At 58.5% G+C, this 11,435-nt stretch overlaps 1 protein-coding gene across 1 annotated transcript in view; it reads left to right on the forward strand.

Annotated features, from left to right (window-relative positions):
* The first annotated feature begins 1,290 nt into the window (after window positions 1-1,290).
* The window catches only part of NTN3 (netrin 3), a 27,805-nt gene continuing 17,660 nt past the window's right edge, over window positions 1,291-11,435 (forward strand). Inside the window, exons 1-2 of the mRNA XM_008642380.2 lie at window positions 1,291-1,542; window positions 5,184-6,179. Of these exons, the coding sequence (XP_008640602.2) occupies window positions 1,440-1,542; window positions 5,184-6,179 (1,099 nt within the window). The 5' untranslated portion in view covers window positions 1,291-1,439. The remainder of the gene's footprint in view (window positions 1,543-5,183; window positions 6,180-11,435) is intronic.

Consider the following 11,435-nt stretch of genomic DNA (forward strand, 5'->3'; position numbering starts at 1 on the left):
AAGTGGGCACCGGTTGCTCCATTAGTGGCTGGGAAGGCGATTAGCACTCCCAGCCACACCGCATCCCTCCAGCCCCTCCCAGCGCACGCTCCCTCCCTCTGGAAAGCTGAGCCGGACCAGTACCTTGGCTCTGTGGAGTTTTTCCTTTCACTTTAAATACTTCTCGGCTGTGTTTTTATATCCCAGAAACACATGGAATGATTTATCCATGGCCGGAGCAGAGTTTGGGCCTGATTCTGTTTGTTGGGTGGAGGAATTAAGCTTCCCCCAGCTGGCATCGGCATGGTGGGAGAGGGACCTGGGTATCCAGGGATGCTGGCAGCCTCCCAGGATGGATCTTGTTCATAGGCTGGGGCAGAGCTGCAGGGGTTTTGCTCCCACAGCATGTATGGCAAGGGAGTGCAGATGCCCTCGCTACAAAGGGCCTGTAACAAGGTGAAAATGTGCAGGTTGTAGTAGCAGATATACCCTGGTTAAGGGATATGTTCTGGTCACTTGTGCCTGGTTTCAGCTTCTCTGAGCACATCATTCCTGTTCTGCTTTGGGTCCTGTCCCACCTCCCCCCCCCCCCCCGGATCCTTCTCAGAGGGCATCTGAGGTGCTGGTGGGCTTTACTGGGGATGACACAGTTCAGGAACGAGCAGTCCTCCTGGACCAGTCTTAGCAAAGAGTCTTTGTTGTTGGTCCCCCTCAAGTACTCAGGTTCTTTGGTCCTTGCCCAGGAATCTCTGCCTCCTGATCCATGGCTTTTGCTGTGTGTATTTGTACCCCATGCGGGTGGGTGGCTCCGTCCTTGCCCCACGCTGGCACCCAGGACCTTATCTCTGTGCACAGGGCGATGCAGCACCTCACGGCAACCAGCCGTTCCCATCTCAACCAGTTCCAAGTAAGGCCACGTCTTTTCCTCGAGTGAAGCAAGTCCCCCCCACACCCTGCTGTCCTGGCCTGGAGGAGAAACGCTGCTGGCTGCACCATGGCAGCAGCACTGGTGCAGGGGCACCAGGCTGGGGGAGCAGCACAGGTCCCTGGCAGGAGGGCAGCACCATTCCCCTGTCGTTCCTTGGGCTTTTCCCCTCCCCTTCCAGGGCAGTGCTGGCTGCTCAGCTTTAGCCACCACCTGCCCTCTAAGCCCACATTTTTCCAACAGCAAAGCACCACTCGTGCCTTCCCCTCCACTTTAATTAGAGAAGGCTGCTCCTGTGCTGCAAAGGTCCTGGGATCAAATCTGGTTAATAACCCGCTTCCCTCCCTGCCCTGTGTTGTTCCACCTAATCCTGTAATTACTTCAGCAAAGTTGCTGTGGCCCTGACTGCCAGGTGGTGATCCTGGGCCTGCTGCAGGCGCCAGCATCCACGTTGTGGGAAGCTTGCTCTCCTTGCCCTGCCTCACCTGCTGCACTTGCCTCATCCATTCGATTTTGGGGACCAAGCACCTACCCGATGGCTCAGCAGCGGGAGACCTGGAGCTCCAGGCGCACATCTGCACCCAGCATCACCCTCGGTAGCACTGCCTCCTGGAAAGACGATGGAAAAGGAGCCCACGGTGAGCTGGAGCATCGCCCTGACAAGTCTCCCACAAGGCAGGGAAACACTGCTGGTCGCTCTGGGAAGTGTGTGGTTGTAGAGAGAAGGGGTGTGGAGGTGTTGGATGTGGAAGCTAATTTTTTTTTTAAAGCACTTCTGAAGCGCTCCGGCGGCATGACTTCCTTCCAAGCCGCACGGCTGTTAGCATTCCCGGAGTGGAGGAGTGAGGAAATCGCCCACCTCAAAAATGCAGCCGCTTCTGGGGAGGAGCTGGGAGGGCGGCCGCTTCCTCGGGAAGGGTGAGCCCCGCCGCCGCATGCCCCCGGGCCACGGGTGCTGGCAGCCACCCGAGAGCCTTGCTGGGGACACCTTCGGGATGCTCACGTCCCTCCTCATGCCAGACCCAGGAGCGTGCTGGGCTGGATTCGGCACCCAGGGCTCATCCCAATTCTCTCTGCTTAGTCAGCAATGTCTCCATTTGATCTGAACCGGGGGCAGCAAAGATGGGAAGTGGAAAGGGGGGGGCAGATGGGGGCCAGGGAGAGAAATACCCACTCCCAGGCCTCTCTGGCAGCTTGCCGGCAGTCCCAGGGTCATGCTGAATATGCATAAAAGGGAGCAGATTGCAGCTTGCCCTCCTCTCCAATACGGAGGTGAGGCCCACGGAGACCACTGGCCCCAGCTCTCTTTCAGTGGGATAATGGGGTGAGCTGAGCACGGAGCGTGCGTGCCTGTGTGTGGTCCTGCAGATGATAATGATTTCCACTCATGCCCTGCCTCCGCAGCCTGATGTGCTGCTGGGCGAACGTTGGCTCTCCGATGGCTGCTCCCCAGCAGCAGAGCCACCAAAACTTTGGCACTGAATCTCAGGGACTTGTGCCTTGGTAAGGCTGGCAGGAGGGACAAAGCTTCCCTTGGGGGCAGGGAGGGTGTGCAGGAGATGCTCACGCCCCCGTGTAGGCCTAAACCAGTAGTAACCTGGTCCTGGGTCCTAGACCTGCTGCTCCAGTGCCCGTAACAGCTTCACCTGTGGCCTCTTCTCTGGCTACCAGAGACGCTGCTGCTGTTACTTTCCCCTGGGCAAGGGTTTCCCCACACCTTTATGTCTTACCAGACAGGAAATTAAAAGGCCTTTGCTTGAGCATGTCCCTACTCCTGTCACCTTGGTGCCACACAGCAGAGAGGGGTGGAGGAGACCCTTTGTTGGCAGGGTTTAGTAGATGCCCTGCTCCATACAGCCTGATTCTCCCTGGGGTGGATGGATGCAGCTGCTGAGGACCCCTGGGGGTTTCTCCTCTCTCCTCCTGGTGCAGAGGTTTTCCCACAGGGTTGTCTCCCTGCTAGTGCTGCCCTGTGGGTGGTGGGATGGGAGGTGATGGCTGCAGCACCTGATTGTGTGCCATCTGTGGGATGTGCAGTGGCAGGGGGACAATGACAGGGAGAGGGCTGGCAGCACCACAGGGCCAAAGGTGCTGTGCTGGCTTCTGCAAGTACGTGCACAGCCGGGTCTTGCTGGTCATTGAGAGGGGTCCATCAGCACCTTGCAGCCCCTTTGCTGGGTGGGAATACAGGAGCAGGGCTCTGCCAGTGGGCTGGCAGGGGCTCGTGCCCACTGTGCACTGCTCAGCACCAGGCAGGGGCTGGGGATCACCCTGTCAGGATTGTGTTGGGGGATTAACCAGCTGCAGCCTCTGCTCAACAAGCAGATGCAGGGATCTGGCAGCAGCCATGGCTTCATCTCCTGCCCAGGAGGCAGCTGCTGCAGTGGGGCTGGGAGTCCCAGTGGGGCCCTGTGGGCTGCCTGCGGTGGGGGATGCTCTTCACTGCCTGGTGCCCGTGGCATGGCACCGCCTCTGCATCCCTGCAGTCTCTAGCCTTGCAGCCACACTCCTCAAGTAGCGGGTTCTCGATGCTCTGGGCACTCCAGGGACAGAATCCTATGTCTTGCTGGCAGTCAAGTCACCAAGCCACTGGCTGATGCATCCCCAAAAGGCTCTGCAGCACTGTGGTAAAGCTGGAACTGTGCTGCTGGGGCAATGCAGGGATCACCAAGGGAACTGCCAAATTTTCACATCTTTTTCCACCAGCAGAGGATTAAGCAGTGAGGAAACAGCACAGAAGTGGCAAGGGCAGGTTTTGCCCTGGAGGAGATGTGCCAGGATGGGCTGAGGCCCCTGTCCCTGTTGCTCCTGTGGCAGGCACAGGCTGTGGCTGCTGGGCTGACCATGGCTGGGCAGGGAGGAGCTTCCCCTCATTAGTGGTTTGGCAGCCTGGAGAGGCAGCTTTCTTCCACAGTCACGGCTCCTTTTCCTTTGCAAAATGGAATAACAAACCAAAAACAAGGTCCTGGATCATTGAAATGGGCTGTTCCTTGGAGCCTCCTTTGGCCTGAGTGGGCAGCTGGACAGGCAGGAGTGGCACTGGGGCTGGAGCTGGGGATACTGGGCTGGGTCATGCAGGGTTTCACTCCTCAGAGAGAAACACAAGACATCTGGTAAGGATTTACTAGTGGGAGAGGGGACGATCGGGGGATCCCCTCCTCCTGCCTGCTCATGGCGTTGGGCTGGTTGAGGCTGGACAACTTGGCTTTGGCTCAGCACAAGCCATGGGATGGCAGGGCTGATGCCACCCACCCATCCAGGAGGCTCAGGGGTCTGCTCTGGTAAGAATGGGACATGGCCCATCTGCATTGTGTGGGAGGTCCTTCACGCAGTCCGAGCCAGCAGGAGGGAACGTGACCTCCAGACCTCTTCCACTCTTCAAGCCAGTAACTCAGGAGATGGGCCACATCCCCTGGGAACCACTAAGCTCCCTGGCCCTGTGCTGCAGCTGCTGGCAGAGGAGCCCGGCCAGGTCCTGCATTTGGTTCTGGCCTTTCCCCCAGTCAACAAAGACACCAGACCCAGACTTGGATTTCTTGGGGGTGAGGCCAGAATAACTTCATTTTCTACTGGGTAGTGTGGCAAAGGAATTTGGAGGCGATCCAGCCCCTGGCTTGGAGAAGCCACTGTGCCCACAGCCAGCAAGAAAAGTGGTGCTGTGCTCAGGAGCCCCAGGTCTTCATCTCAACAAGCTCCTGCCTCTTGCACAATGTGCCTTCAAGGCGTTTTTGCTGCTGTCTGTTTGTCCTGCTCTGTCAGGAGCTATTTTGTGCCACAGGTGGATCACTTGGGGTTTGCAGCTCCTGTTGCATCCAAAAGATCTCCCCTCGCTCTTCCCCACCACCAGCCCTTGTCAGCCATGCAGTGACAGAACCTCTGAGCTGTGTGTGACAGCCAGGGCTGCTGGCAGGCAGGAACATTCCTGTCACCCCAGGACAGTTTGTAAGAGGCCAGGGAAGGGCTGTACCCTGATTTCAACCTCCTCCATCCAGAGCTCAGGTCCTTTTCCCATTTCCATGGTATTTCAGTCCTGCTGATGAGCGGTGAGGGATTGGTGCTGATGAGCAGTGAGGGATTGGTGTGGAAGAGGCAACACGAAGTAATTGCCTCCCTGCCCCGCTCCCAGGACACTGCATCAGTGGATATGGGGTGGAAAGATGGGTACAGGTGATGGGCCAGACATGGAGGAGTTTCCCATCCCTTCCCAGCCCTCCCAACATGGGTGGTGCTGTGGCCATGACACTGCTGGTGCCACTCACTCTTGTTGTTCTTCCTCCAGGGAGGAGCCACTTCCCTCTCCCCAGAAGGATGGAGGTCCTGCAGCTCCTGCGCCTGTTCCTCACCACTGCCATGCTGGGCCTGTCCCAGACAGTGAACCCCTTCGTGGCCCAGCAGACCCCCCCAGACCCTTGCTACGATGAGAGCGGTGCTCCTCGACGCTGCATCCCTGAATTTGTCAACGCTGCCTTTGGGAAGGAGGTTCAAGCCTCCAGCACGTGCGGGAAGCCCCCGACTCGGCACTGCAACGCCTCGGACCCCCGCCGAGCCCACCCACCTGCCTACCTGACTGACCTCAACACTGCCTCCAACATGACCTGTTGGCGCTCGGAAACCCTCCACCACTCACCTCAGAACGTCACCCTCACCCTCTCCCTTGGCAAGAAGTTTGAGGTGGTCTACGTCAGCCTCCAGTTCTGCTCGCCCCGGCCCGAGTCCACCGCCATCCTCAAGTCCATGGACTACGGCAAGACCTGGGTGCCCTACCAGTACTACTCCTCCCAGTGCCGCAAGATCTACGGCAAGCCCAGCAAAGCCACCGTCACCAAGCAGAACGAGCAGGAGGCCCTGTGCACCGACGGCCTCACCGACCTCTACCCACTCACCGGGGGGCTCATCGCCTTCAGCACCCTCGACGGGCGACCCTCAGCCCAGGACTTTGACAGCAGCCCCGTGCTCCAGGACTGGGTGACGGCCACCGACATCCGCGTGGTGTTCAGCCGCCCGCATCTCTTCCGTGACCTGGGCAGCCGGGACGCCGGCGAGGAGGAGGGGGGCACCGGCTCCACCCCCTACTACTACGCGGTGGGGGAGCTGCAGGTCGGCGGGCGCTGCAAGTGCAACGGGCACGCAGCGCGCTGCGTCAAGGACAAGGAGCAGAAGCTGGTGTGCGACTGTAAGCACAACACGGAGGGACCCGAGTGTGACCGCTGCAAGCCTTTCCACTACGACCGGCCCTGGCAGCGGGCCAGCGCCAGAGAGGCCAACGAGTGTCTGGGTAAGGCGTTTTTAAACATCTTTGTTTTCTGCAGCTGAAATGCTGAAACGGGTCATCAGGGTAGGAAGCGATGGGTGCTGAGCCAAAGCAGTGGGATGTGCTTGTCCAGAGATGCTGGGGAGCATCCTCTGTGCTGGAGGATTGGAAAAGGCTCAACCATCTACCCTGTCTCTGCTGCAGGTGTCCTGTAAGAGATGCAGTGGTTCAGCCATGAGCCAAAGCACCAAAAACCCTCCCCAAAAGCACTGGTGTCTACCAGCCAGTCAGCAAACCTCAATGTGGGATGCCCAGCTGGGATTGTTTCCCTTGGGCAGCAAACCAGCTGTCCGTGGGCCGGAGGGGCAACCACAGCAGTCCCCTGGGAGATGTGCTTGGGGACAGGGAACAGGCAGAAAAACCTGGCAGAGGTTGCAGAAATATCCCAATTCAACATTTCATCCTTCATGTTCAGTCTGTGTGGTGGTTTTGTCTGTCTTTGCAAAGGTTTCCATAAGCTAAAAATGTTGTCACCAAAATGAAACCAAAATTTCCAAAACATCAAACTGCTACTACTTGGCTGTCCTGCTCATGAATCTTTGTGGTATTTTGGTGGAGACTTTTGCCTTTTGTGCTGGTTTGGGATGGGGCTGGGGGATGCCAGAGCCCTGTGAAGGTCTGGGGAGGGAGGAACAGCCTTTCCCTTCTCCTGGACCGGAGCCCGGGTCTCAGGGGGTGGCAGGAGGATGGCGACAAGGGAAAGCTGTACCATTAATCAGCCTCTGAAAGGCTCAATGGATGTGCCAGAGGTCAGAAGGACTTGTTAGTATTTGTGATCGATGTCTTGTTGAGAACCCAGATGTCCGCTTCAATATATACGTTACAGCGGATTTCTTCTAAGAATGGCTAAAAAGGCAGTGGATTCAAAGCAAGTGCTGGAGCTGATGCTTTAAGCCACCTCGTGCCCTGTGGGAATGCGTCAGCCCTTGTGTTTTTCCACTTGTTCCAGAAAGATGAGTTTTGGAGCTCAGAAAAAACCCTCCACCTTGCACCCTCCCAGGGCTGCTGCAGGTCGCGCAGGGGAGGCCTCCAGCAGGTGCGTGAGCCCACGGAAACTCCCAGGACACAAGGCGGACCTCACCCCGCTGGCTGCCCCCCTTGTGGCCCCGCTCTGCACCTGCCTCACTGCCACGTCCTCCAGTAAAGCAGCACAACAGCAGTGGAGGGGGCTCTGCTGGCACAAAAGGGGTTAAACCAGAGGAGGCTCATTTTTGAGGCGCATCTGCAGGTTTTCTGTCCATCTCGTCCAGGGCGGGGTGAGACTCCCTTGCTCTGAGCATCCTGCCCCCAGCTGCGTCACCCTTTTGGCAGATGGAGCTGAAAAGATAAACGAGGGAGGGAAGCGGAGGCGGGGCCGCAGCGCCATCCCTTCAAGCCCCCCCGACAGCCCCACACACAAAGACCCTTCCCCGAGCTGCGTGTGAAAGTAGTTTTTTCCTGTTGATTCGCTCCCCTTCTTTCTCCTTTTCCCCTCTCGGGCTTTGTGCCCTCTCTGAAGGGACCTGAAAGAGCTTCTCCATCACCCGCCTTCGAAGGGCTTAGCGGCTGAAAGCTGGATTAGCTCCCCGAGCCTTCCCCTCTGTGCCTTTCAACAATGACATCTCCCCAGCCAGCACGAACAGACGCAGCAATTAGCACCAATTAAAAGGAGAGGCTGCCCGGGAAGTTCCCTTTGCTCAGCCTGGGGGCTGCGGGGTTTCGGACTCTGTCCTGTGGTCAGACAGCGGTGATGCTGGCTCGTGGTGGTGGATGGCAGGCGTGGCTGGCAGTGGGGAGGAAGAGGAGGAGAGTGGGTGGGTGCAGGAGCTTGTAGCTCAGTGACAGCCCAGGGGCAGGGTGGGGGACCGCAGCACCCTGAAAGGCAGTGAGCACGGATCTGTGGGGCTGGTACAGCTTCAGGTCGTGTTGGGATATGTCAGCTCTTGGCTCTGTGCTCCCCAGCACTCTGCATGGGGGTTTGACCCAGTCCAGTGCACGGGAGTCTCTGCCTGCTCCAGCATGGGGACAAACTGATGTCCTGCAGCATGGCACGATGCTGGGACATCCATCCATGCAGCTGGAGGTGAGGACAAACATTTGTTGTTTCACCTGGGAAATGCACAGGTGAAACAGCCAAGTGCTACCTGGGCTCTGAGCATTGGCACAGGGCACAGCCCCACCGTGGCTGCCACAGGGCGACTGTGGCCTCTCTGTGCTGCACTGAGGGGGTCCGTGTGAGTTTGGCAAGCAGGGAGGTTTGGGGCTGTCGCAGCCAGGACAGTGACAGTGGATTTGCCAAGCTGCTGGCTTGGCAAGAGGGTACGGTGCCAGCTTTGTGCCACACAGAGCATGGGCCCGTGCCTGGTGGTTGCAGGCCATCAGTCCACAGGCCCAGGAGGCTCTCCTGACACCCCATCGGGGCTGCATGTCCCACAAGCAGCATCCGGTATTGGGATGCCCTGTGTGTCCTCTGGTGTGTCCAGGGCAGGGAAGAGGGACGTGTCCCCATCCACGTATTCCCCCAGCTTTTAGCCTGGGACAGGCGGCATGAAGGATGATCCCAGCAGCGTGGCCGGCAGGAGCAGGATTACCAAAATCCTGGGGACCCCCCATCTTTATCTCTGCAGACTCACACCTCCTCCTCCCCCCCATCACTGCTGCCCGTTTCAGCCCGCACCCACGAGCTGCTGGGGGCAGCCCGGCCCCCAAACACCCGGCCCGGGGAAGGAGGGGAAGCGGATTAGCACGAGGCAGCCACTGGAAGTAATTGATGCACTCGCTGGTGATGCGGGAGCTCTTGTTCCCTTTGTGGCCGCCGCGGCAGGAGCACTCTCCGGAGCACCGGGATAATGCCTGGGGCTTGCTTTGATCCGGGGCCTCGGCGGGGAAGAGGCGGCGCTCTCCTGGGAAGACCTCGCAGGCTGCTCGGGGGGGATGTGGCGATCCAGCCGGGATGCCGCTGCCTGAAAACAGCAGTCCCCGGAGCGGTGGTGGGATTTGGAAGATCACATGTAATTCCCTTGTGTCCTGTGCCCCTTCCTGTACATTTGCCCCTTCCCTTGGGAGTTCCCCTGACAGGGCTCTCTGCGCCTGCTCCCCAGTCGATGTGCTGGAAACCAGTGAGTTCCCAGCAGCATCAGCCATGGTCCTTCCCTGGGGAGAGCAGGGGGAAGGGCGATGGCTTTGGGAGGTGGGCAAGCAGACTGCGTGCCCCTGCCACCCCCGCCTGGGCAGTATCCCAGCGGATCTGGAGTGCAGGAGAAGGCAGCCACCCCGGCAGAGGAGGTTTACACCTGTCTGACCGTCCTGAGTCCTGCTCCTCCTGGGACGGGGCTGGAGTGCCTCAGCCTTGTCCCTCTCAGCCCCCTGGGGAGGGCTCTGTCCTACTTCTCCTCCTGCTTCTCGGCAGCAGCAGAGCGAGTCCTTCTCTCCCAACGCCTTCCCCAGGATGGAGGGACAGTGTGGATGGGTGGGAAGGGGCTGTTCTGGTCTCGGCTCCCGTGGAACCGAGAGGTGCAGCCTCATCGTGCCCTGTGTCCCAGCCGGGCTCTCCTCCAGCCAAAGCAGGGGCGTAGCTCAAATCTGCTGCGGGTTGGCAGCAGCAGCCGGTCTAGGGTTTCGCTGATCCGGCTGCCTTCCCTAATTATTCCCAGGGAACTTGTAGGGGCGGTGAGCCTCTCTCCTGCCCTGCGGGCTCCCCTGCCTGCCCCACGTGTGCCTCGGTGCATGGCGCTGCCGGTCCCGTGCCAGGGTCTCTCTCCCAAAGCCCCTCGTGCCGTCATTCCAGGCTCCTACATCTGCAGCAAGCCTGGAGGAGGAGAGGTCTTGGGGTGGCCAGGGCCTGGGAAGGGGTTCAAACACCATCAAAAGGGAGACAAAAGGTTGCTCCATTGCAAGGTGTCAACGTTTAATTAGTCTATTATTGCAAATTATTAGATCTTGTGATTGTTTAATTGATCATATGATTGTTTAATTGGGCATACTGTACAAGGGCGGAAGCGAGCTACCAGGTAATTAGCCCCAAACTGTGCAATTAAATTCTTATTAATACCCCAAACAGCAGGGAACATTCAAGCCTTTAATTAGTGATTAACAGGAGACAGACAGAGCTTACAACTGCCTCAGTACTGAGGAACAGTGAGAGTATTTAGCTGGGTAAGAGGGGGACCTGTCTGCCCCGATTAGCTCTGGATGGCTGCGCCGGTGGGTGAGGGGAGTGTCAGACGTGCTGGTGTGACCCTGTCCCTGAGTAGGGACAGCCACCCAACCCAGCATGGCCAAGCCCGGCCAGGTGCCCCTGTAGGCTCCAGAACCCCGGCTTGGCAGTTTCCCGACAGCCGGCCCAGAGCAGGCAGCACCACTGCCTGAAGGAGAGGGGACCATGCTGGGCTGCCAGGGGAGGTTTCTTCCCCAAACGCAGCTCCTGGGAGGATCAGAGGGTCTGCAGTGTGTTCCCAGGGAAAGGTGGCCCTGGGGCTGATCAGGACGTGCCAGGGTCAATGATGCCCGGAAAAGGCCCCGCCAGTTACTCTCTCACCAATTAAACTGGATGCAGAGAGAGACCTGCGCCGAGGGCAGCGAATCATTTACCCAGCTGTTCTCCTCCACTGCCCATCACCTCCCGTCTGGGCTGCCAGGCCCCCTCCTTCCCCAGAGGATGCTGGGGGTGTTCCAAGAGGGACACAAAACTGCCTTTTGGGAAGACCCCACTTGCCTTTCACTGCTGCAAGGGGATAACAAGGCCCCTCTCCTCCCAAAAATTGCTCGTTTGCCACAGTTCTGTAGCAAAAACCACCTTGTCTTGTCCCTGTCCCGTTACCTGGAGAGTGCAAGAGCACCCTGGGTGTGAGGATACTTCACCATGTCTCTTCCAGCCCTGGCAAAGCCTGTTGGAATGTCAGCACCCCCAGTCCAGCAGCATCCTGTGCTACCTGGGGCCTTGGGCAGTATTTGCTGCATTCCCTCCACACACTGCAACCCAGAATTTGCCTTAAAAATCCCTATTTTCCACTGGCACCAGGGAAAAAGTAAATAACTCAAAAGGCACCAGCCCCTGAAGGTACCTACGGCCACACCGGGTGTTATTTTGATGCCTGCCATGTGATTTCTCACTAATCCCATAACTCGGGGGAGCTCTGGGGGCAGCTGAGGTTGGAGTGTGCTGGCACTAACCTCCCGCTCAACTCAAGCCTCCAAAAAACTCTTTTTTACGGTTGGGGTTTGCTCTGACTTTTTCCCCAC

This window comes from Corvus brachyrhynchos, unplaced genomic scaffold (genome assembly GCF_000691975.1).
Source record: "Corvus brachyrhynchos isolate BGI_N302 unplaced genomic scaffold, ASM69197v1 scaffold369, whole genome shotgun sequence".
Classification (NCBI taxonomy): domain Eukaryota; kingdom Metazoa; phylum Chordata; class Aves; order Passeriformes; family Corvidae; genus Corvus; species Corvus brachyrhynchos.